General features: G+C 42.6%; 1 protein-coding gene across 12 annotated transcripts in view; it reads left to right on the top strand.

The window, feature by feature from the left end:
* LOC147022147 (serine/threonine-protein kinase tousled-like 1) overlaps positions 1-27,763 on the top strand; it is a 262,868-nt gene that overhangs the window by 151,761 nt on the left and 83,344 nt on the right. For all 12 annotated transcript variants that reach the window (XM_085892778.1, XM_085892777.1, XM_085892776.1 and 9 more), the window contains 2 exons: positions 963-1,099; positions 1,245-1,430. In XM_085892778.1, the coding sequence (XP_085748904.1) occupies positions 963-1,099; positions 1,245-1,430 (323 nt within the window). The remainder of the gene's footprint in view (positions 1-962; positions 1,100-1,244; positions 1,431-27,763) is intronic.

Genomic DNA, 27,763 nt, shown 5'->3' with positions numbered 1-27,763 from the left:
TTTTTTAATTAGTATACAAGTATGACTCCCACACTACACACCATGCCCCCAAAAACACCTTTTATATCTTAATTGAATTTGGTATCTGCTATTCACAGCAGGGAGCTCACCTCTTTTTGCCACTTGGTATCGTTATTTTGACTTGAAAATCTAGCTGTGGCCTTAGCACATTGGAATTGCAAAGACACGAGACAGCGTGCAATCGAAATGCAAAACCCGCTGTTTACTTGATCTTGAAAAAAATAATTGTGTGTATCCATACAAGAATGTTTTTTTTTTGCCTTTTTAAAGCATAAGCCATGTATATTAAATTTTAAGACAAACATGCTGACAATATGATTTTGGCAATGCATACTTCTGTAAATAAGCCAAGCTGCCCCAAAAATATGGGAAAATTTGCAATAATGCTGCAAAGGCAGTGTAATATAATTCCTGTATTGTAATCAATGTATAACTGTCACTGCTTGGAATAGCCCATAACCTGACCGCTTCTATTAAAAACAGTAACCATCAGGCTCGGTGGCGTAATGGTTAGAGCGTCTGCTCCGACTCTGGGAGGTTGGTGTTTCAAACCCCGGCCGTGTCATACCAAAGGCTTTAAAAATGTTACGTGCTGCTTCCTTGTTGGCGTTCAGCATTTAAAAGGATAAGAGCATGGACAATCCCCATAGGTTGGCATCCTTGGGGAGGAGGAAATTCCTCCTTTGGAAATTCCCTGCTGAGTGTGGTGAGAAATGAAATGCTGTTGTTGTGACGTCACTGCTTCCCTGAGTCTCTCAGGAAGTGACAGCACTTCCCCCAAGCTCAGTGGCTGTGTTTGTCTCCTCTGACAGTCCTGTGTTGTGACCCGTGCATTCGTCTGTAGGTCCATGTGTATGAGATGTATGTGTGGCAGCTTCACTACGAGCCTTAAAAACTGTTAAAAAATATGACGTAAGTAATGATCTCTCTTCACTTGTTAGTCAGACCAGGAGAAGTTGGCATGTCGAGAGAAGAGTATGCAGGACCGTCTCCGTCTTGGCCACTTTGTGACTGTTCGCCATGGGGCGACATTCACCGAACAATGGACAGATGGCTTTGCATTCCAGAATCTTATCAAGTGCGTTCATCCTTCCTGACAACAGAGAAATACATTGAGAAGCGCTGTATTTGTAATGCATTCTCTTATGTTTATCTGTGTCATGATTCTCTTTTTTTAATCCCTCCTCCCACTTCGTTCTTATACAATTTATGATCCTCTGCAGACAGCAGGAATGGATCAACCAGCAGCGAGAGGACATTGAACGTCAGAGGAAGCTTCTTGCGAAGCGGAAACCACCTACGGCCGGTCACGCCATGAGCCCCGGCCCTGCACCTGAGGCCAAGGCGCGCAAAACAAAATCTGTAAATGGTTCTGAGGAGGGTTTCCTCAAACCGCAGGCTCCACAGCTGTAAGTAGTCACACACGACATGGTGCACAAAATGCCATACTTCAGAAAAATACATTTTATTTTTATACATTTAATAAATGGCCATACTTGTAGAAAAAACAAAATCGACCAAGAAGATGATCTCTTGGAAGATTGCAAGATAAAATCAAGGTATGCAGCAGCAAGTTGGAGGAGAGATGTTTGTGGAGGAGTCTTCGGGAAGCTTTCATCCAGCAGTAGATTGACAAACGCTCTAGTTATACTATTGTGGATTTCCGCCCGTTCGGCGTGCGCACGACCTTTTCAGCCCAATCCAGGCCGCATGTCCACCGAACGCGACAATCTAGTCGTAGCTTCCGGACAACGCCGAAACCCAGCTATGGGTGTTTTTAATACACCATAAACCAGCCAATTCTTCTGTCCACGCGCTACAGGGTCAATCGCCGAATTATCGATATACCTAACTATTCGAGCGGACAGAAATACCGGGAGTTTATCCCTCGACGGGACCTGCACGAAAACGAGCCACTTAAGCAGCTCATTCCATATGCGAAGCCGAGCGGTTTTAATTCGCAAATCCCGTCGGACCAGTTGTACGTTTTTATCGGCTTTAATTAGCTAGGTAATATCCTGAGCGCACCATGGCAGTCAATGGAGAAAGTGACGCAACGAGCGGGTTGACATTCAAACAATGGGGGATTTATTTTCACACGTAAGCAGTCAATGAATGGGGATAGGGGACAAGACACATGCAAAAGCCTACAGCCGATTTCTATCGGAATGCAAGTATATACAGGCACTTAACAATTCTACTTTTAAGACAGGGCCCACAGACTTCCATGCAAAACCCAAGAAAGAACAGAATCGGGCTCGTGAGCCTTTAATGCACTCAGGGCCGGGATGACCGGAACAGGCCCTGAGAGACCGGGCAGGTTACCTCGTCACCCTTGTTGTGACTCGATGGATCTTTGTTATCGGCGACCCCTGGTGTCTCCATTCGGTCCGGTGCGTCGTGAACGCGCCAGTCGCTTGGGTGGCTTGACGAGCAGCTTGTACGGTTCCCCTCGGTCGTCCGGCCTTCAGCGCGGCCTGGTCTGTCGGGCCTAGCCGACGACGCGCTGGAGGAGTGAACGGGTCTTTCGCCCGACCGCTTCAGGGTCGGTTGCCCAGACCCTCCGAGCTCCGACTGGCTCCCTTGGTTGTGCTGGCGAACCTTCCAGCGAACTGCGGACTTGGCTGGCTCCCTTGGTTGCGCTGGCGAACTTTCCAGCAAACGAACTCCACTGCTCCGACGAACCAACTCAATTCCAATGAACGAACTCAACTCAACTCCTACGACCAACGAACTCCACTCCTCCGACGACCGAACTCCACTCGCCAGTTTCACCACCAACTGCCCTGTCGGCGTCCCAACGCGGCTTTTTATAGCCCCGAGGGGAGAAGCCGCCGAAGGTTTCGCCACCCGTCATCGGCACCTTCCCCCTTTCACCTTCACCCCTGGCTGGCCCCGCCCCTCTCACTTCTGATTGGCCAGCTCCTTCAAAGGGCAAGGCCATTCTGATCCAATTTTGCCATGAAAGTGGCTGATTACACGCGGACGTGGTTGAAATCGCCCTGCCTGTCGTGGCACGAGTTCGCACCGACGGCACGTGGACGTGGTTGAAACCGCCCTGCTTGTCGCGGCAGCTGATCACATGCGGACGTGGTTGAAATCGCCCTGCTTGTCGCGGCAGCTGATCACACACGGACGTGGCTGAAACCGCCCTGCTTGTCACGGCGACTGATCCCACGCGGACGTGGTTGAAATCGCCCTGCCTGTCGCGGCACGAGTTCGCACCGACGGCACGTGGACGTGGTTGAAACCGCCCTGCTTGTCGCGGCGGCTGATCACATGCGGACGTGGTTGAAATCGCCCTGCTTGTCGCGGAAGCTGATCACACACGGACGTGGCTGAAACCGCCCTGCTTGTCACGGCAGCTGATCGCACCGACGGCACTTTGCCGCTGTCGAGGAGGACGTGATGGTATTGCGATAAGAAGATGTTTGTTTGTTTCAAATAAAAGATAGAGAAAGAATAACGGCTAACTCAAAGAGGCACAGCCCGGCACACCAATAAATCCCATTATACATCGGTGGGGAAATCTAACCTGGAACACACACTTATCGAAATAACTGATCTTCGGGGAACCTGAATGGTGTTCTGTGAATTTCCACCACCGTAACACTACCCCCTCCCCTTTTTACAGACTCGTCCCGAGTCGTCAAATTTTCGTGTGCCTTCATGTGTAAGTTCTCCCCTAGTACGATTTACCTTCGGATCCCTGAGTGCGACATTTGGTGTATCCATGTCCCAAAAGTAAATAACCTGCGGGCTGTGTAACTAACTAAACAAACTCACTCAATGGACGACTTATCTAAAATTGCCGGTGCTACGACAAACATGCAGGGGGAGCAAAACTCATTTACAATTTTAACTTATGCCTTAACCTTATAAATTTTACGCTAACCATGGCCCAGGACTGATGGACTCTGTGGGGAAAAAGGGCATGGCAAATGTTAGTCATAGTAGTTTGTGAGGGTGAGCGCCCCCGCAGATGAAGGTCTGATGTCTTCGGGGCCTGTTCAAAAGGCCCCGTTGTCTGTCTGTCACAGAACCTTTTTCTTTGTCTTCAGCTGCTGGAGGCAACTCACCCTAACCCGGCATGCCATATGCCATCCCACAGGCCATTTGAAGAGGGTAGCCAGGCTGCCCAAATGCAGTCCCTGGCTCCCTATGCAGGGACAAGAAGGTAGCCGGCTGCTCAATGCATTCCCAGGCTTCCCCCTTGAAATGAACACAAGATGGATGGATGTGGACGCAAGCAAACACAAAACGGTGCACGGGCTGCATCAACGCAGTCCCCGTGTGCGGCTGCCTGCAGGGCAGTCCCCACAACTTGCGCGATGATCCTGACGCACATGGTAATGGATGGACACTGGGGCAAATGCAAGACACAAGGGCTCGCAAGCATGGGGTTAAGGCAGAGGCAGGCAGACAAGGCATGGCGAGGCAAGGCCGGAACAGGCCGCTGTAGCACAAACAGGCCGGCATACGAAGCTGGGCGGCCTCTTGTCTCGTTCTGGAGGTTTGTGGAGGGAATGCGGTCGTGCCGGCCGGTCAGAAGGCGGGCTCGCACCTACCCTACTGTCTCCCTCCCAACCTATCGCCTTTGCCTGTCTCTGTCCATACCCACTCCATTAGTTTGCAAAAATCCAAATTTAGCCCCATCTTATTTTTTGGGGTTTTATTTTATTATTTCCTTTTATAATTTCATCTCACTAACCCCCTTTATTGTCTCTGTCCGGCTAACCTCCCATGTCACCTAGCCTACTCCCAACCCCTATGTTCCCTTCCTGGAGGGGAATAAAGGAGAGCTAGCGTCCTGTCTCGAGGCCCAATAAAGCCTCAGAATGGCCTCCTCAGATTTCAGCGATCTTTTTACCACGGTGAGTCCAGCGGCCCACCGAGAGCGAAGGGATGGATGGTGCGGAGGGGTACACTTCCCTATCTACCCTAACATTTTTTAACCTTAAACTACCCCAGGGCTTTCAACAAACGCCTCTCACTTAATCTATTGGTTGTACCAACCAAGATTCCCGTCGCCTGTGTTGGTGTCCTCACAAATTTGGGCCTTGCCCTCCAATTTTCCCCTCGTGCCCTCGCACGGCTTCATGGCTGGGCCGCGTGGATCACTTGGCAGGAACTACCCTCTGCCGATTCTCTAACCATGGCACCCCCGGGCCCTGAGACTGTATCCGAGCCTTCCAGCTCCCTAATATCTGGGGAGTGCCCTCCCTGGCTACTCCCCCTCGACGCTGACGTAGCAGGCTGGCGCCACGCGCCCCTTTTCCCCTGGTGCCCGTGCCCACGACACTGCCCACGCGGCCATTGGCGCTCCGTCTCCCTACTCATGCGGGCCCACTACGCTATCCCGGCCCCTCTTGGGCCCTTGGCCTACCGCGGTCGACTAGCCCGGTGCCTGGGGTGCCCACTAAGCGATACCCACCGTTCGCAGCCACGCTCACAGCCCGTCAACAGGACTCCTGCACCCCTCCAAACGGGTTTCGAGCCTACATTCGCACCAACAGCAAAACGACCTCCATTTTGTCAATTTGGCTAACCCACTAACTAACATTACTCTGACCCCGGGGTCCCTTGGGTGGGAATCACTCCTCCCCCCAATGACTCATCACACCATGCATACCACATTCACTCCATTCACACAGGCCCGCTGGCCCTTACTCACTCCTCACACATTTTCCATTCAATTGGTTTTATTTCATTGCTCACATCACTGAACACTGCCATTCTACTCACTAAATCCCTCAACTAACTCGTGCTCCCTCGTCATCCCTTAAACTATAGCATATCCTTTTACTCTATGTAGCTAAGCTACGTCCCCTCTACGCATTCAAAGTCTGTCAGTGTCTCCAAATCCATTTTTCATTTCTAAATCTATCCTAAAATCCCTCTAACTAATCCATTCCACTGGCTCCATGAGGAACAACCCATGTCCCCATGAAGCCGGTCGAAGTAACTCTAACCCATCCCCCTAACTAGTAGTTTTTCTGTGCCCTAAGCAGGGGGGTCTTCCACCCTCTGCCCAGGAATCCTGTTTACCCAAAGTGGTGAGGCTTGCTTTTCTCTCTTTTTTTTTCTATGCGCACCAGCGCGGCAACTCACAACCGGCGCTCTTTTCCCATGACGTCATGGCAGCTGTTCGCGCACCAGTGCTCTTCGTCCCTTCTCGGACGGTAACATCCAGCAGGGATTTCCCTTCTGCCGGATTCCAACCATGCGTGCAGCCACGACGCCACTGCGGTTCCCAAGCAAGCCTCGCGTTTCGAGGGGTTCCCCACGCAAGCACATGTGCTCTGCTTACCCGTAATCCGCGCCGCGGAATCCTCGATGACGTCACTCGCACCCCGAAACCGCGCGATTTCTCGCGCAAGCCGGGGCACGTGTAACGCATCAGGGAAACTTCTTCACGCGCTCTGCGAACAGAACGCGCGGCGCAGGCCAAATAGAGCTTTACACACACGCTTGCCTGGAGAACCCGTCCGATCCAAATTCACAATTCCCAGCCTAATTTCTGTCCGTCTGCGGGGTCGGCTTGTATCCATCGCGGCGTTTCCGGACCGGATTTCACTCGCGTAGGCGCGCCCGTGGCGGCCTCGTGCGAAGCACGGCACGGACCTTGCGCGCGCTGCTGTGCGGATGCGGCACGGTGCTCGAAATAGCTATGGCCGCTACACTGCCCTTGTCCCTCGTCTGGCGCCATCTTCGTCGCCATTCAACGCACGCACTCCCGCGTGCCATGATGCTTACACACCTCGCCATGGCACTCGGACATGCGGTTGCGTTTTCCCGCATACCAACCGCCATTTCCCTCTCATACCGCTCTCTCTCACACACACGGTTCCTCTCACACACGGCGCTTCTTCCATACACGGCTTTTTACCCACGCACGCCATTTCGCTCATTCTATGCACGCGTTTCAACACGCATTTCGCCACACTCGTAAGCACACACACCTGGACAATCGCGCTGGGGATTCGCGCCACCACAAGCGCTCACGGGGTCTCCATATCCCCCAAGCTCCGCGTGTGCCCGTTCACAGCACTCGCCCCCCCTCCAACTCGCACGGCGTGATCGAACTCACCTGGTCGCGATCCGCTTCAAGGAGGCATATTCCTTCCCCTCGTTCCTGGAGGAGGCTATCGTGCTGCTCGCACCGCGTCACGACACATTCCCCAAGCTCCCCCTCATTGTCCCTCGCTAACTCCATGTGTGTGTGTGTGTGTTCGTCTTTAGTTTCATTTAATTCACCCTCTATCTCCCGTGTCTGTTTTTGTTTCCGTTGTCTTCTTTATTATCTCCCTTGTCTCTACGTGTCTCGCCCTACACGTCTCGGTGTCCCCATTTAATTTTTCCCTCTCTGCCACCGTTACTTTCTCGTCACCTCCACGAGTCTCGCCCAACACGTCTCACTTATCACCGTGATGGCGTGTCTTGTCACCTCTACCTCCCTTAATTTCTCCGTCTCCATCGCGGGACCGATACCATCCACAATCCCCCTCGTCGATTCGGAGTCTCCGCCACGTGGCACCGCCATTTTGTACTCCACCGCCCGCATCTCGTCACGCGCAACCGCCATTATGCCCGTCTGCAGGCTTCGCCCCATGCTCTGTATTTCACCCTGCAGCATTTGCATATTTGTATCCATGCCGCCCCTCATCGCATCCATCTTGCCGTTCATCTTGTATGCATTTGCATCCATTTCGTTTTTTATTTCTTCCTTCATCTCGCGTGCATTTTCTTTCATTTCGCTTTGCATTTGCTGCGCATTTTCATTTATTTCGTTCTTCAAGTTTTGCGCACCCGCATCCATTTTTGCCAGCAAAATTGTCAATAGCTGGCTCATGTCAAGTGGCCCCTGTGGCAGTCGATTCGCCATTATCGGTTGTGGTTTTGCTGGGAAACGGGGAAGGAATTTGACGGGGGAGGGGGGGGGGTCAAAAACCGCCGCCCCCGCCACTGCGCCCATTTCAGACTCTGTGTTCGGTTGTGGGGAATAGTCAACCTGCATGGTGATCTCGTCCTGAGCCATAGATTCTATTAACACTATATCTAAACCACCCTTCCCCTGCTCGCCTTGAGCTGCCATTTTGCGCATCGGAAATAAAATTTGAAAGCTCATAATTTAATGGAACCGGAGGGTTGCTTCGTACACCCTTGACCCAGTTCCGTTAATTCTGTTTGGAGGTGGAGGGGTTTGAACTCCGCTGCTGAACCCAGTGTTGTGATTCAAACTTGCAAATTTACGGAGGTGGATGGGTTCGCGTCCCACTTCCTGACAAGTGTTGTGGATTTCCACCCGTTCGGCGTGCGCACAACCTTTTCAGCCCAATCCAGGACGTGGTTGAAATCGCCCTGCCTGTCGCGGCGGCTGATCACACGCGGACGTGGTTGAAATCGCCCTGCTTGGCGCGGCAGCTGATCGCACCGACGGCACTTTGCCGCTGTCGAGGAGGACGTGATGGTATTGCGATGAGAAGATGTTTGTTTGTTTAAAATAATAGATAGAGAAAGAATTACGGCTAACTCAAAGAGGCACAGCCCGGCACACGAATAAATCCCGTTATACATTGGTGGGGAAATCTAACCTGGAACACACACTTATCCAAATAACTGATCTTCGGGGAACCTGAATGGTGTTGTGTGAATTTCCACCACCGTAACAATACATACATACATACATACATACATACATACATACATATACATAGTTACTTGTATGGGAAAGATTAGGTACCCTTGTGATGTATGTGTTGTTGGCAGGGCAGGGCTTTTTAGTCATGCATTTGATGCCATTTGGAGCCGCAGCCCTGTTGTGTAAGATTGAGCTAACCCCCCCCCCCCAAACACCCCTCTTATATGATTATAACCCCTCCCCTCTCATTCAAACTTCGCTCTTTCAAATCCCCACCAAGTGACAGGTGGAACTTGCGCAACCCAGCGTGGAATTTGCAGAGATTGTTGCATTTGTGCAAGAACATGCCAATGCAGATGGTGCAAAAAGAGAAAAATCCCAATGCACAAAACAAGAGGAGGAGGAAGCATTCAACAAAAGAGAAAACATTTAGTTGGAAAAAGTGGGGTTCGCATGTGACAGAGACAGAGACACAGACTCAGACCTTTTGTGTCACCCATTGATAGGGGATTGTCTGAGAGATGATCCTGCCACATCTCCGTATCATTCTGACTCTCCCACAGTCTCCCCCTCTCCCCCACCCCACACCGTTTATCTCAAGGTATTACCTCCTCCACCGAAGGTGGATGGAGGTTATGTTTTCACGTCTGTCTGTCTGTCTGTTTGTCATTGAGCAGGATATCTCAAAAAGTTGTAGATGGATTTGGACGAAATTTGGTAGACAGGTTGGGTGTATGATTAGAGTGAAATGATTACATTTTGTTGGAGATCTGGTTCTGGACACTATGATTTTTAAGTGATTCTTCACCATTGAGTGATAGGGCCATAAATGATACATAGCGTGAGATCTCAAAAGTTTGGGGATAGACTCAGCCGAAACTTGGTTGACAGGTTGGGTGTCGGTCAAGGAAGAATGAATTCGATTTTGGTGAAGATCCAAATCTGGATCTGGATATGAGAATTTTTACATTTAATAATAGTGATTCTTCACCATTGAGAGACAGGGCCAAAAACTATATATATATATATATATATATATATATATATATATATATATATATATATATATATATATATATATATATATATATATATAATGGTACTGTATCTCAAAACGTTGTGGACGAGTTATGACAAACCTAGGTGGATGAGTTGGTTTGGTGACGAGAACAGGCCGATTAGATTTTGGTTCAGATCTGGATTCAGATTAGGCTTATCGGTGGTTTACAAAATGTTAACAGTTCAGTATGTGCTCGACCGAGTGCCTTTCTAGTTTTTCATCTGCCTCACTTGAGTTTATTTTATAATTCGCAATACTGCCTATCCTTATCGATCCTCTTTTGTCACATGGCTTGTGGTTTTATGCCCATCATTGTTAAATATAGTTTTGTGTAAAAATGTAATATTGCTTTATTATGTTATTTTATTACCCTCACCAAAAGAGAAGGTATTGCATTTGTGTCTGTTTGACTGTCTGTCTGTCTGTTACCCTCGTCAGAGGAGAGGGTATTCAATTTGCATCTGTCTGTCTGTTTGTTACCTCTGCCACCGAAGGTGGAAGGTGGTTATGTTTTCACTCCTTTCTGTCTATCTGTCTTTGTCTGTGTGCAGGATGTCTCAAGAAGTTGTTGACTGAGTTGAAAAAAAAACTTGGACAGGTTGGGTGTGTGACACAGACGAATTGATTCGATATTAGTGAAATCCAAATCCATATCTGGATATGAGAATTTTTTAATTTCTAAAGTGATTCTTCACCATTGAGAGATTGGTTTAAACCGATATACTGAAAGCACGATATCTCAAAAATGTATGGGCGGATTCAGACGAAACTTTGGTATGCAGGTTGTGTGTATGACAAGGACGAATTGATTCGATTTTGGTGAAGATCCGAATCCGGATCCGACTACTAGAGTTTTTTTAAGTGATTCTTCACCATTGAGAGATAGGGCTAAAAACGATATATGGCACGATATCTCAAAAAGTTGTGGACAGATTCAGACAAAACTTGGTGGACACATTGGGTGTGTGGCAAGGACGAGTTGATTTGATTTTGGTGAAGATCCAAATCCAAATCTGGATACGACAATTATTTAGTTTTCAAAGTGATTCTTCATGATTGAGAGATTGGGCCAAAAATTGTGAAGGTAATGTTAAGGTAATATTTATTTTTTCACAGCAAAAAGACTTAATTTGATATATTTAAGAAGCGAATGTAAGAAGAATTCTACATTCGCTTCTAGGCTTTGCCTATTCCATATTATATGTATACACTCATAAAATACATAAAAACGACAAACACAAAGATTTACCTTCAAACAGAGTTCTCTGAAGGAGGAATTCATGGGGGAAATTAGCAAAATTCAATTGAAAAATGTATCAAGGCTCAGAACACAAAATGTCGATCTCTGCTCTCTGCCTTCACAGCCAGATCACGGCAAACATGTGGTCGGATGCACCTTATTGTTTTTATATATGTATCAATGTAGAAGTGAGGGGTGGATTATATCAGGAGATCTCACAAAAAGGAACAACAAAACGATGTCCTGTAAAAATGATGTTAGTGGATGAGAGGCCACATTTTCAGTGGATGAGACACCTCCCGAGGCACCAACCACATGGCATCGCAGGATCCCAACACAGGCGGAAATGTAGTCTGTCTAATTGATGTTTCATTGAGAGCATGGGTACTTTTACCGAAACGAACAACCAAGCAGCTTGGAGAACTCTCGCTAAGTGGCTTAGGCACTTAAGCAAGCACTCCAACAAAATAGTTGAGAAGTAATGGCTCGTTTGGCACGTGATTAGCAACACATTAAACATACACCTCCCGGAGAGGCCCAAAATATCATGCCATGAACGCTGACGTCTCTGGATGTTTATGAGCATTGCAACGTACTCACCGATTCGTACCAATGATTAACACTGAACAGGCATTCGACAATATGAGTGAGGAAAGTGAAAACAACAACTTTATCGTTGTGGCCTGTTCCAAGTCAAGGTATGGTTGAGCAGGCCAGAAAACATGGCAGCTTCAGACCCCAGCGAGGTTACCCAGGAAATGCCTTCGGACTCAGACAGCGAGGTGGCCGAAGATCGTCTGATGAAGGATATAATTAAATAAGGCCGTTAATTATCTTCAAAAGGGGTGTTTCAATTAACCCAAACATCCAATTTTCACTCTTCCACTTCCTTGGACTTTCCTTCGTATGCATGCAAAGTTTCAGGCTGCTATGTTTTATGGTTTTGGAGTTATGAAGGACACACACACAAGTAGAGGATAAATGGGGTTCCTGAGACAGCCATTCAAATGAATGGGAGAAAGGGAAAAACTTTCTGACTCAAGCCCCAAAAGTCCAAAATAGGAGGCTGATTTTCTCCCCCCCCCCCCCCTTCCATACAAGAAAATGTAAAATTGACACTTACTGATTAAAGCACTTCTTCCCTTTCATGTTTTCATTCCACTCAAAGAGCGAACCAATGAATATTTGTCCATGTTCTACTTTGGGGAATAACTTAATTTTTCTATTACATTCATCACCATCGAGTATATTTACAAAGATTACTTTGGAACTTAGTTCTTGGTTTAAGTATCTTTGTTGAGCAGAGATGAAATGATAAACTTCTCTTAATGCTCTTGTTTGACCACCTCCTGAGCCACATATCATTTTGAGATTGCAGTAAATTGTTTTTCAATTGTTCAATTGATAACAATCAAAGTTTTTAGTCCATTCAAGGATTTTTTTTTTCTTTACATCCTCCAACTTATTTGTAATTAAATTTATCCGCTTATTTGTTTTATTTACTTTTACCCTGGTTATTTCTTCAATAAGACTTATTTGATATGTCTCACATTCGTTGTTTTCTATTTAAATACCAAGGCTGATTACATCTCCACTCTTTGGTTTGGTTATTGCTTGGTTCTATCATTTATAAATCAGTAAAAAGATGGTGGTAGCCTGTTAAAATTCCCAACCCAATATCTTAACACATACTTATAACCAGAAAGGAGACTATTGATTCCATTCTCTAAAATATATATTTTATCATCAAAAGCTCTTAATGCTTTCTTATTTATCTCTTCTGTATATAATTGATGTTTATTCCTTCTAATTGTATTCATTTTTCTGTACTCTTCCTTCTTTCAGGTTAAACAGTTGTAATAATGTTTAAAGTTTATCGTTTCCTTGATTATATTTTTCTTTATTCCCTTTAGCTTCTTATCACACCTTTCAATATTATTATTATCAATATACGTAAAAGCATAAGACTTTGATCTCAATCCTATAAATTCACTCACGACCTTCCCACCCAATTCATCTTTCAACTTACCAATAACCTTTTTATTATTTGATGAAAACAACACATCACCTGACTTATAATTACTTGTATCATATATATCATATATATCATATATACTTGTATTTTTTTTTTTACACTTCCATGACCTAATCTGTTGAACTCTCTCATATATTAATATTAACAACAAAAAATATATATATTTATATATATATATATATATATATATATATATATATATATATACACCCAACAACAACAACAACACGGTCACCTCCCCTTCTCCCGATTCTGCTTCTTCTTCTTCTTAACTTCCTCCTCGTCTTCTTCCTCGGTTTTTTTTTTTTTTTTTTTTTTTTTTTTTAACACTTCCATGACCTAATCTGTTGAACTCTCTCATACATTATTTTTAACAACAAAAACGATCTTATAATGCTTCATCTTCCTCTCTCACACATGTGGTACTCTTTACTGTTTCACAATGCACTACTCTTCTGCTATTTTAACAGACTGCTCTCATTTCGAGCTCTCCTTCATTCCTTGCCTAAAAAATCCAACTATTACAGCGCTTCTTCTCTCCATGCTCTGAATTCGCCTTCATTGCACCCTTCAAGAATTGTGTTAAATCGCATCTCTGACTTAAAACTTTTAAAAACCACAGTTTGCCATGGATGCTTGCTTTCCATCAACCATTCTTTTTTTCCAAATTCAGTGCCAACTCACCCCCCTCACCCCTCACTCTCACTCTCAAAGCAACCATCCCACTCTTCTTCCTCCAAGCCTCCCTCTCACCTCTCTCAAAAATCCCCCCCTCACCTTTCTCCCACCTTTCATCCCCCTCACTCTTCCTTCTCAAAGTTGCCCCCCTCTCATCCACCAACCTGCCTCCTTCCACTGCCCTCTCACCTCCATCTCTTCACTCCACCTCCTCAAATCCTCAACTGCCTTCTTCCTTGTCTCTTGTCCCCCCTCTCCCCCAGCACCACAGAGCCTTTTCTCCTCATTCGGCCCCCTCCCCTCGCTGTTCTGCAATACCCCACACTCCTTCAGCAAACCTCTTTACCTGCCCCCCTCGTCCCTTGTCCTACCCTCCCCTCCCCCTCCACCTCCTGCACCCAAAGCCTCCTCCCCTTCCTCTTCATTAAAAGTGTGGACCTCAAATATCCGGGGCCTTCGCTCAAACCTTTCAGATCTTTCCATACAGGTTGCCACTGACAAACCAGACATTATCTGCCTAACAGAAACTTTCCTCTCCCAAGACGTGTCTGACTCCCAAGTATCTCTCCCTGGCTACTCCCTCTTACGGTATGACAGACCTGAGCCTCGTCCTGGTGGAGGTGTTGCTCTCTTCATCAAAGACTCTATTCCTCACTCTCCATGCACTGCTCTCACTCCCCCACACCCCCAGGAATACCTCTGGCTTCGGCTTCCCCTCCACTCCCACCTCATGTTTATATGTGTACTGTACCGTCCACCGAACAGTGATGACTCCATCTACATCTCACTATCCGAAAACATGGACCATCTTCTATCTTCTCATCCAAACTCTCTCTTCCTCTTATGTGGTGACTTCAATTGTCATCACGCCAGTTGGCTAGGTGTGGGTACCTCTCTCACCTGCCATGGCACCTCAGCAAAAGCTTTCTGCGACTCATTGGGACTGACTCAATCGGTCAACTTCCCGACCCGGATCTCAACCAATGGTACTCCATCTCTTCTGGATCTGATTTTGACAAATTTCCCTGACAATATCTGCTGCTCTTCCTTCGCTCCAATTGGTTCTTCTGACCACGTCCTTGTTAAAGTGGACATCTCTCTGGCTGTTATCAGAGAACCACCTCACCGCCGTCGAGTCTGGCATTTCACTCAAGCCGACTGGCAGGGTCTCCGAGCAGCCATCAAACTTACAGACTGGTCTCCTATCACTACTTTCTCAAACATCAACTCATCCTGGGAATTCTTTCAAAGAAACTTGCTCTCCCTCATGCACAGATTTATCCCCTCTCGTGTTCAGTTGTCTTACCCTTCCTCCCGCCCTTGGTTTACTGAAGCTTGTGGCGAGGCAGTTGTCCTGAAACAACTTGCCTTTGCCTCATGGAAAGCAAACCCAACTGAGGGCAATCTCAGTTCTTTCCACAAAGCTCGGAACAAGTGTGTATCTACCCTCAGGAGAGCCAGAAAACAACATCTTTCTCATCTCAAGTCTGAACTCTCATACCTCTCTCCCTCCTCAAAATCCTGGTGGCGTTTAATCAAATCTGTTTCTGGTGTATGTTCCCCCTCCATCCCCTCCCTTACCTCAAATGGCCGCACTGCTGATTCCACACGTGATAAAGCTGAATGTCTAAACTCGGTGTTTGCAGCTAAATCTTGTGTCCTAAACCCATCACTATCTCTACCCACTTTACCCAGTCGCACCCAACTGTCCCTGGACTCTGTATCCTTTTCTCCTGACAAGGTGGAGAGCTTGCTTTCAAACCTCGAGTCAGATTCTGCAACCGGTCCAGACGGCATCAGCCCACGTGTCCTCAAAGCCTGCTCTTCTGCTCTTGCTCACCCTCTCTCTGTTCTATTCACCCTCTCATTTGCCCAGGGTCATCTGCCATCTGCTTGGAAATCTGCTAACATCACTGCCCTGCATAAAAAGGTGCAAAAACAGATCCCTATAACTACAGACCAATCAGCCTTCTCCCAATCATCAGCAAGGTGATGGAATCCATCATCGCCTCAGATATGAAATCCTTCCTCTTCTCCAATGGCTTGATTTCCAATCATCAATTTGGTTTCAGACCAGGTCACTCAACCCTGGATATGCTGCTTCTGCTCTCCCATCAATGGATGGAGCTCCTCAATGCCAGACAGGAAATCCGAGCCGTATCCCTGGACATATCACGTGCTTTTGACACAGTCTGGCACCCTGCACTACTCACCAAACTCTCTTCCCATGGTATTCAAGGCCATCTCCACTCATGGCTCGCAGACTTCCTCTCCTGTCGCAGTCAACGTGTGGCCCTAAATGGAGTTCTTTCATCCCCTCTTCCTGCGCAGGCTGGAGTTCCTCAAGGGAGCGTTCTGGGCCCTGTTCTTTTTCTGGTTTTCATCAATGATCTCTCGGACTCTCTGGAAAATCCTCTATTTCTCTTTGCCGACGACTCCACCCTCTGCCGTACCATCTGTCATCCCTCAGACCGGCAAGCAGCAGCTTCTTCACTCACTGCAGATCTGGATAAAATCACAAACTGGTCCAACACGTGGAACATGTCTTTCAATCCAGACAAATCTCACACTCTCACTATGTCTCTTCGAAAGGACCGTTTACAAAACCCCCCATCCACTTTCTCAACAATCCTCTGGAAGAAGTCTTTTCTTTCAAGCTTCTAGGTCTCACTATCTGCCATGACCTTTCCTGGGAAAGTCACATTTCCAACCTCGCCTCAAAAGCCAGTCGCCGACTGGGAATCCTCCGTCGTGCTAAGTCCTTCCTCGGCCCTCTTGAGCTCCTGACCACTTACAAAGCTTTTGTCCGTAGCCTGATGGAGTACTGCTCTCCCCTCTGGGCTGGTGCTCCTGCCTCCCACCTTTCTCGGCTTCACGCTGTCGAAACCAGGGCATTTAAGATCATCGGCATCTCCCGCAATGAAGCTGAGTCTTTGGGCCTCTCACTCAATCACCGCAGGTTGGTCGGTGGTCTTTCTGTCTTCTACCGACTCCTCTCCAGCCTTGCCCCCCTGCTCTCTCTGCGATTTGTCCCCACCACATTTCCACAGGGCGCTCAAGGTCCGCCAACAACCCCTTCTGGTAAAACTACCAAAATCACGAATCACTGCTCATCTTCACTCTTTCATTCCTCTTTTTTCCCGCCTTTGGAATAAACTTCCTCACTCTATTCTTTCCCATTCTTCCCTCCAGGCTTTCAAAACAGCTGTTCACCACCACCTCTTATCTTCCCCCATCCAAATCCTCGATCTTTTCTACCCCCGATAATCCACCCAAGCCCACTTCCTTCATTTCTCCTACTTTCCTTCCTGAAAGTCCCTGAAATGTCCATCTTCTCTTCGCCATGTTCCCCGTCCCATCCCCATCCCTCTCCCTTCCACAGTTCACCTAATGTGTCTGTTCCCCACTGTTTTGTCCCTTCCACTCCCGCCCCTCTTGTCTCATGCCTCCTTGCTGTGAGTTGTGTGTTAGCTCTCATACGAGCCTCGACCAAGGTATACAAAAAAAAAAAAAAATATATCAATATTATCAATCATATCCTCATATACATCACTTGTCTTAATTTTGAATATAAAACTATATGTATCCATACATAACAATGACACATTATCCTTATACTTTGATTTTAAATTATTGTAGTAATAGTCATACATTAACGACTTTGACAAGTCAAGAATTGATGTTCCTAAATAAATGGGTTTATCCATTTCAATACTCTCTTTTTCCAATGAATAGCACAAAAGTTCTCTGAAAACACCACTGCTCCTTCAAAACTTGCTCTATTGATTAACTTTGAAGCCTGTTTCCAAGATGTAACAAGTCTTGTGTTTTGTTGATTCCTAACATTTTCCATAGTCTTTCCAAATACAGCATTATTCATTAATTGATAAAAGTCTTTCTCATAATCTGTTTTTGCTTCTGTTCTCCTTTTTGTATTTGTATTAAAATCAATATACTCCTTTAACCAATTACTGTTTAAATTTCAAAATTCGATGAATTTTCCTCACTCTCGACCCAGCAGATAAATATTGTCTCAAGTTCCTTTGATGTAAAACATAACTTTCTTTATCATTTAATGTTGTAAGTCGTTTTTCTGGAGATTTACCTTTTATATAAAATGACTGTTGGTAATCACTTAACCATTCTTTTCTTGGACTTTCTTTATCAGGGCATAAGGTAAGTCTTTATGTTTGTGATGAAGTTCTTCTGGATATTTTAAATCAACCTCAAAATAATATCCAACTTCAGCTTCATTCAATTCTTTTTGAGAGGAGACAACAATGTCTTGTAAAACTTTTTCATAATGTTTTTCTTTAACCCATTTAAGTTTTCCATAAGGTAAAGATTGAGACAGAGCCCACCCATACAAATTGTTACCATCATAATACATCAGGTAAGAGTTGTCCTCATTCTTATTATAATCAGGAAGATATTTGTTATTTGCTTCAGCATATCTCTTGGAACATACTTGAGATATTCCTCCTCTTTTAGCCTTCTCTATCATTAAAAGCATATCTATATCACTGATCAATTCCAAATTTTGTTTTGTCATTTTTAACATAGCAGTCCAAGCCAAACCCGGGGATGTGTAATAGTGAACGGGATCTAATCCATAATAATTTTTATTATGACAGACTGTTGTAAAAGTTTCAAACACATCAGCCAATAACAATACACCAGTTTTAAGATACAAATCATGATATTTTCCAACATACTTTATATTAAACTTCTCCCAAACCTTTTTAGCTTGTGTATAATCTCTATCGGAAATAAGTTTTATTCAACTTGCCATAGAAACTTTCCCTTGAAGGAAGTTGTGTTTCTTTAAACTTCTCAAATTAATCCATATGGTCATATGGATATATTCCCTTTTGTGATAACAGATCAATCTCTTCTTGATTTGAGAAATGTGATTTAAGATTCGGTAAGTTTTTAATATTTGATGCTAAGTTAGATAATGGACTTGCCATAAACTTGTATGTGTCAAGAAATCTGATATGGGTTATGAGGGATGTATGAATTGTTTTTGTGAATGAGATGTATTTTTGATCTGTTAGGAATGGCAGAAATATCTCCAGATGTCTTTGAAATTTCATTTATAAATAGATGTGTGTCATAGTGAGCGTTGTGAAGAAAGACAGCAATAAAGTTTGGAGGCTTGTAATTAAGATTACAATGGGAATGAGCTGGACCTCTATATTTACCAGTAATATGACAGTGATCCCTAACCTTGACCTATCCCTCAATTTTCTCCTCACAAATATGACAGATACTGTTCTTTCTAAATTCCTTTTTCTCTCCCTTTGTTAATGACATTGGTTTATAGGTTTTAACCATTATTTCTCTTAGTCTAATATACAGTCTTTTTCCAATCGTCTTACAAACTCCTCTGAGGCATCTTCTCCTCAATAAAGTTCTAACTTGTTGTATTCATCACCAACAGATGATTTGATGTAATAACGGAAACCACAAGGAGTATGTTTTTGATATTTATTTGTGTACGTTTTATTTCGATTTGGAGAAACAGTATCTATCTTTTCAAGAATACTTTCAAAATCAGCATATATCACAAACAGATGTTTTATAGATTTGTTAAAATCTTTGAATGATATGTTTGAACTTGAACCTGCTTTTGGTAAATTGATTCCGGTTGATTTATGATTACTACAATATTTCGAATGTTGATTTAATCGTCTTTTGTATGAAAGGAGTTGAGACATCTCTTACAAGGATACGTTTTACATTTTCTCTTGTATAGTGGTGATTTGGTTAATGTTGATAAATTTTTGATGAAAGCGTAATGTGATTTTTCCTTTGAAGTAAAGTAGAGAAGGTCAATGTGTTTCATCATTTTCATAGTTGTTTGAAATTTTTAAGAACTGAACTTTGTATCCGCTAATCCATATACATTAACAGATAGATTATTCATTTTCTCAAATTTAGGAATATCTCTCGATGACATTGGAAACTTTAAATCTTTAACATTTAATGTATTCTCGTATTTCTTATAATGTTCAACCCTTTCAGGATTCCATTGTGGAGGATGTAAGTGAGCAAGAACAGACCATAGAAAACATTTATTACACTGGTCAACAATTTTTTACTTTCTGAATGTTGTCTAGATTTCTACAAGTGAAGTAGGGTATTCTGGCACTGCTGAATCAGGAAATGGCATCCGTTTCTCTCCATCAGGTCAGGTTTTTGTGCTAAGTTGATTTGAAAAAATCAGATCTTGTGACAAAATCAATTACATTTTTGTGGCATTATCAGCTGATTTTTGTCAACACATATCATCCTAAACATGTTTTTAAGAAAAAAAAATGTTTTGCCAACAACATTTATTGATTACATGATAGAAACATCGATTACTGTCATCTGAATGGTGGGCATTGATAAAGGTAAGTACAAGTAAATTGCATGTTGCGTCACCACTGTTCAAACTTCAGGGCTTGAACTTCCGTTTCTTCGAACTCCTGGAATGTTCAGCGGCAGGGAGGTCTCTCTTCAGATTCCAACAGTAGTCAGCCATCATGACTGCGTACCAGCGACCCTGATACCTGGTCTCCATCTCCTTCATGTCCTGATGGAATCCCTCCCCCTGCTCGTCACTCATTGAACCCAGGTTCTCAGGAAACCGGTTCATATGTGAAAATAGGTAGTGCATCTTGATGCTCATGTTGCAGCCCAGGTTTCTGAAAGCAGTCAGCATGTTGTTGACAAGTTCTGCGTAGTTTCTGGCCTTATTGTTGCCAAGAAAGTTCTTCACTACCAAAACAAATGTCTTCCACGCTTCCAGTTCCACTTCGTTCATTGAGTTTTTGAACTCTGGATCTCTGATGAGCTGACAGATCTGAGAACCATCAAAGATGCCAGCTTTCAACTTCTCCATGGTCAATCCTGGAAAAGCCTGGCACAAGTAAGTGAAGCAGTCACCATCTTTGTCCAGAGCCTTGGTGAACTGCTTGATTAAGCCGAGCTTGATGTGCAGCGGTGGGAAGAGTATTCTGTCTCTGTCCACCAGAGGGTCGTTGATGACGTTCCTTTCTTTGCATGGCACCAATTCCTCCCGCACAGGCCAGTCCTTCTTCGTGTAATGCTGAGCACGGTCCCTACTATCCCACATGCACAGAAAACATGGGTACTTGGTGAAGCCAGACTGTTGTCCCAACAAAAAGTTCACCATCTTCAGGTCAACACAAATAAACCACTTATGCTGATCATAACCAATTTTCTCCAGCACGTACTTCACCGCTTCATACTTCTCCTTCAGTGTAGTCGAGTGAGCGATGGGTAGAGAGGCAAACTGGTTGCCGTTGTGTAGCAGAACACATTTCAGTGATCGCTTGCTGCTGTCAATGAACAGTCTCCAATCTTTGGGTTCGTACTGTGGCACTCCAAGCTTGAGCAGAAGCGCATGTCATAAATTGGCGCATGTAGGTATTGTACATTCTTCAGAGTTCGTTATTTCAAGAAATACAACTTTTTTGTATCACATTATTACAAAATCTGCCCCATTAACTTTAGTTTTGATCCACGAACTTTATGCTTTGCCTCACCAATTTTTGGAAGATTTTGAGGTTTTATGACTTCAAACTGATCCCTTTTCGACATAATCACCCAGAACTATCGTACCTGAATACTTCTTGTCATTAAAATAATTATTTCCAATCAAAACAATTATTTGACATGACATTTTACCCCCACCAACTTCTTCTAAAATGCTCCACACATGCGTACATGTGAACAAAAATGTAAAAAAACGACATGTGGCCATATCTCAAAAACTTGACCTGATTGAACAAAACTAATGTGAGTTTTGGATTCAGCGCATCAGATTCGTCCTAAATCAGCTTAAAAAATGCAGACAACAAATTTGTTGTTGACCAGTGTTATCTTTGTTTTGAATATTAACAACCGCTTTCTTAAGTTTTATCTCTTTTGGTAAATCAATATAAGAAGAAGCTTGAAGAGGATCTGATTTTAAGATGTGTATATCTAACAAGATTATTTTTGTAATTGCAAATCCACGACCAACTGCAGTGTTATCAACATCCTGTTCTTGTCTCTGGAGTTCATCGTAAACATCACATCTTACAAAATCTTGAAATGATGAGATAAAGTGAGGGTTTGTCCTCATATAGGGAGTAGTTTCATCACCTTCTCTTACCATATTCAATTTTACTCCCATATAAAACTTAAAAGTTTTCATTTCACTTAATGTGTTTTTAATTATCGTTTCAAGAGTTTGTTTAACCATATCAACAGCTTCAATGATTGAAGATGGTCCAGGGTCTTGAAAGCGAAACAATCTTATTTTTATATGACCTTTAAATGCCCCATCAGTGTTTTCAATGGAGAATTTAGGGGCACCTTCCCTTTCTTTATTGTTCTTGTGTTTGCGTGATTGAAGGTGTTTATTATAATTTTTTTAAAGAATATCATTATCACATCTATCACAATGTTTTGTTTCTTGGTCAAATCGAGATATTTGTCTGAAAAGATTGAATGTGTGTTTTTTTGGGGTTTGAAGGTGTTTCTTATAACATTTATAATCATGATTGCAAACATCGCAGTATGTTATATTCACCATATTTAAATAACAAAACTTTGCTTAAAATAAAATTTTCTTTATGAAAATTCCGTTTAATTCATAGGTGATCTGTGCTTAAAACCATTTTATCCTCCGACTTTTTCATTTAATAAATACAATGTATCAAGACAAAAAGGACAAGTTTCAATCAATCTCTTCATTTGTAAAAGATACTGAGAAATATGTCAAGGATGTAAAATTGAATAACGATAAATATAACAACTATTGGATAAAAACAATTATGGTGAATAATATGAGTTCTTCAATTTCCTTCAGTGGAAGGGCTTTTAGTATATGAGGCGCCGCGAGGAGTGATGTAAGGGCCACATCGGCCATTTTGGAGTTAATGCCATATAGCACTATTTTAACCCTTCCCCTATCATCCGAGCCTATCATCATCATATCATTAAAAAATGTCGCTTTCATCACTCCTCCTCGCCGGGCCTCATATCTGGAAGAACATCAATTAAAGTAGCTCTAACAAAAGTTTCTCCTCTCCTTCTGGAAATATATTCAAAACTAGAAAACGCAATGAAACAAGAAAAAGTATCGACAAGCTCAAATGAGCTAAGATCCTCGTCCTCTTAATGATGACGTCATAAAAACGAATATGACGTCATAGTGATGTTTCATATGTGTGGTAATTCATCTCTGCTAATGCCCTGTTCGATTCCCGCAAACAGAATTCAAAAAGCTTGCCTAGTTTCGGAGATAATTTTTTAGGCGATTTCCATTAGCGGAGATATTTTGATGTCATAACTTTTTTCTCAGAGGAATTTTCAAAATTTGAGATGGTTACTGTCTGCGCAGGGTATTTTTACATGTATACGCCAAGTTTCAGGAAGTTTCAATGAAAACTGTAGGCTGTGAAACAAAAAAGTCCACAAGAAGAAGATTAAGAACAACAACGTAAGTAAGACTTAGAGATCCTCCACGAGGATCGAAAAAAAGAAAAACCTTATGGATGAAGCTTCAGAAAGAAAAGATAAGACCATCTGTAATATGCAAGGAGAAATTTGTATTTTTTTCAGCAACCCTAAAGATGTAAATCCTGATGAAATAAAGAATGTTAATACATCAGGTGAAATGACATTTCGTTCAATAGTAGTTAAGGATCATTTTAAAATTACCTTTAATATAAGAAATGTAGTAGTTAAATCTGTTAATGAAAAAAAGTATATAGATATCGATGGTAATGTTTTTTTCTACGAATTAAATACGAGTCATTATTCAACTGAAGATTTTTAAGATTATGATAGTATCTCTGTTGGAACAGAAGACAGTTATGATACCGAGAGTTTATGTTCAAATGATAGTTATGAAATTAGTTTTATAGATGATTGTGAAAGTACCCAAGATGATACTGAAGATGAATTTTATTTGAAGTGAAGTTTTACTTTATAAATATGAATAGTATACTAGATCTTGAGCCCCTTGAATTCCCTGATTATCCATATGAAAAATTTGAGAATTGTCCTGCATGTGATAGAGTGGGATTAAACACAGAGTCAAAAGCCTATAACCAATGTATATTCTGTGATTATCTTCTAATTAATGATCATAAAAAATATAAAAAGGAATATAATTCTTTTAGATTTACACCAAAAATGAATCACTTTTCAAGATTGATGAGAGAAATGAATGAAAGTATGAGGGAGATAATACACCTTTCCTGACAATGGAAGAAATTGAACGTATTGGATAAATGTTCAAAGGATTGTTGTTATATCTTATTCACGATTGCCATTTTCAGGGAAATATCAACACAAGATATTGTATAAATAAAATAATGGATTATCTTGAAATTAAACCCGAACTTAGGATAAAATATAGAGTTTCTAAAAAAGCCAATAATGAATTAAACTGGAACTGCCACGTTATAACTGCTGGCAGTGATGACCGGGTACCCAGACGTCTGCCTTTGATACAACATGAGACTTAAATGAGAATTGCGAAGTTTCCCTTCAATAGGATAATTGGTTCCAGAGAAAACATTATTTAATAGTGATACAAATACAGCCCTGCTTCGAGACAGCGTGGGACTGACGAGTTACGAACTGGGTAGCACAAAGTGTTCAATCTATTTATTACGTATGCAGTTAGCCCTTTTTCCTGGGGACATCGTCGGCTTCAATTGAATTGCTATTCCTGTACCTTCAAACGCATGCAGATGCAGCCAAGTGAGCCTCTGGAAAAAATTTTTTTTTAAAGTTCTGATTCAAATAATTAAATAATTATGACTGCCAAACCGTGTGGCTGATTGGGTTGAAGTTTTGAACCTATGTTGCACATGTCGGCTCAATTATAATTGTGAAATTTCGCATATATTGATTCAGCGGTTCCAGAGTAAATATTACTTAATATTTTTCCTTCAATCCAACATGGCTGCCAAACCATGAGGCCGATCGAGTTGAAATTTCAAGTCCTCATTCCACATGCCTGCTACATCATAACTGTGAAGTTTCATATTTATTCATTCAGCAGTTCCAGAACAAACGTTAATTAATATTTTTCCTTCAATCCAATATGGCTGCCAAACGATGTGTCGTACATCAAAAGGGAGGGAGGATTTTTTTGTTCGTCATGGAGAGGCGGTCATACATGTGGAGTTTTGCCTCGATCTGTTCAGCAGTTTCAGAGAAGAAGACTTTTAAAGTTATTCATTTTCAATCCAATATGGCTGCCGTACCATGTGACCTATTACAACATAAATTTATATTCTCCCTCTAATAGGGTCGTGGTTCAGGCTTGTTAAGTTTCGTGTTGATCAGACAAGGTGCGATTTTCTATCCAAGATGGAGTACAAAGCATGTGACTTGTGACATTTTTACCATATATGCAAACATTGTTGTGTACCATAGTTGCCAAGTTTCACTTCGATAGGATATGTGGTTCCAGAGAAAACATTATTTCATATAATTATTGACTCCAACATGGCTGCCAAACCATGAGACCTATCAATTAGAAATTAACAAACTTATATTCACTGCTCGTGTGCAAGAAGTATGTGGTTTCCCCTTGATCTGACCAGCCGTTCTGGAGAAGATGTTTGAAGGTTTTTGGGTAATTTCAATATGGCCACCAAACCACGTGACTTATCAATTAGAAATTAACAAACTTGTGAAAGAATGTTTTAGGGAAAGTATGTGTGAATTTTTGCATCAATCTGTACAGCTGTTCTGGAGAAGATTTTTAAAATTTATTAATTTTCAATCCAAGATGGCTGACAAACCATGTGATCTATGACATCATAAATTTATATTCTGCTTCCAATCGTGTAGTGGAACACGTTTGTGAATTTTCGTGTTTATCGGACAAGGTGCGTTTTTATATCCAAGATGGCCGCCAAACCATGTGACGTGACATAATTTTTACCGTATATGCAGTCATGGGGTTAGATTATAGGAGCCAAGTTTTGCTTCGATAGATTATGTGGTTCCAGAGAAAACATTATTTAATATAACTCTTGAATCCAACATGGCTGCCAAACCATGTGACCTATTAATTAGAAATTAACAAAATTATATTCACTACTCGTGTGCAATATGTGTGTGAAGTTTCCCCTTGATCTGACCAGCCGTTCTGGAGAAGATGTTTGAAGGTTTTAGGGTAAATTCAATATGGCCACCAAACCATGTGACCTATTAATTAGAAATTAACAAACTTGTGAAAGGATGTCTTGGGGAAAGTGTGTGCGAAATTTTGCCTCAATCTGTCCAGCCGTTCTGGAGAAGAAGATTTTTAAAATGTATTAATTTTCAATCCAAAATGGCTGACGAACCATGTGACCTATGACATCATAAATTTACATTCTGCCTCCAATCCTGTAGTGGAATAGGTGTGTGAAGTTTTGTGTTAATCGGATAAGGTGCGTTTTTCTATCCAAGATGGCCACCAAACCATGTGACTTGTGATGTCATAATTTTTAATATGTATGCAGACATGATTGAAGATGAGAGTTGCAAATTTTAGCTTCGATACGTTATGTGATTCCAGAGAAAACATTATTTCATATTTTTCTTGAATCCAACATGGCTGCCAAACCATGTGACCTATCAATTAGAAATTAACAAACATAGCGAACGCAGTGAGCTTCAGACTTAATGCGTGCACGTGAAAGAATAGGAAACAACAACAACACAATACCCCTGGCTATTTGGAATCCGTGTCGTTAGCTATGACCTTTTGCTTCCGGTTGTTGTTAAACGCTGTGCGGTGTATAAACACGATTGGGTTATATTTCTATCTTGTGAATATTACTTAACGCGTGCACATGAGAGAATAGGAAACAACAAAAACAACACAATGCCCTGGCAATTGTGAATCCGTGTCGTTGGCCATGACCATTTTGCTTCCGTTTTTTTTTTTTTGCTTCTGGTTTTTTTTTTTGTTTCCGCTTTTTGTCATGGGGAATGATGCATGCCAGGAGATCATGACCGGAAGTGTTTATTTATTTATTCAATTATTTTTTTCCCAAAGTTAATTTTGTACTTCCGAAAGTGATTTTTTTTTCTTGACAGGAAGTATTTATTTTTTTGTATTTAACATTACCGGGAGTGATTTTGAAACTCTTTCCGGAACTTTTAATTTCTTTTATTCTTGACCAGAAGTGATCGTTTATTTATTTATTTATTCAATTATTTTTTCCCCAAAGTTAATTTTAATAAAGATATCTCCCACATCATCAAAAAATATTTTTTAATCGTGATTTACATTATTTGATCGCTGATCCAGAATCCCGGCCGAAGTAACCGGAAATTGCGTCAAAATCGTCAGCTGTGCGGCGCTTACACGTACCACGGTATAGTTAGCAAGTATACAGTTGTGAACAAGTTTTATGTAAAGTCAGAAGCGAATGTAAGAAGAATTCTACGTTCGCTTCTAGGCTTTGCCTATTCCATATTATGCACTACTCGTGATCAATACATATGTGAAGTTTCCCTTTGATCTGACCAGCCGTTCTGGAGAAGATGTTTGAAGGTTTTAGGGTATATCAAGATGGCCACCAAACCATGTGACCTATCAATAAGAAATTAACAAACTTGAAAAAGGACGTCATGGGGAATGTGTGTGTAAAGTTTCGCCTCAATCTGTCCAACCGTTCTGGAGAAGAAGATTTAAAAAAAAAAATTCAAAACAAGATGGCTGTGACCAAGTGACCTGTGACATCATCATGTTTTTTTTCTACAGTGAATTGTGTAGATGATGCTCAATAAATTTCAGATTTTTCATATGCGGTGTTCTACTTGACGAATTTTCACCGGGATACCGCTTCACTGATGACGTCACGAAAAATCACCCCTCTTCCCCATTGGGAGGTCATTACAATGTATGAAGAGAAATATTTTTCCATTGCACCGTTTCAGAGGTAGAGGTCCAAAGTTTATCGTTTTTTTTCAAGATGGCGCCTGTACCACGTGACCTATGACGTCACAATTATCAATTGAGTATGTTATCAAAAAAGATACATACTATGGTGAAAATTTCGTGTTGATCGG

This window comes from Eptatretus burgeri, chromosome 8 (genome assembly GCF_056783735.1).
Source record: "Eptatretus burgeri isolate ZD-2024b chromosome 8, Ebu_testis_v1, whole genome shotgun sequence".
NCBI lineage: Eukaryota > Metazoa > Chordata > Myxini > Myxiniformes > Myxinidae > Eptatretus > Eptatretus burgeri.
This window is presented reverse-complemented; position numbering and strand designations above follow the sequence as displayed.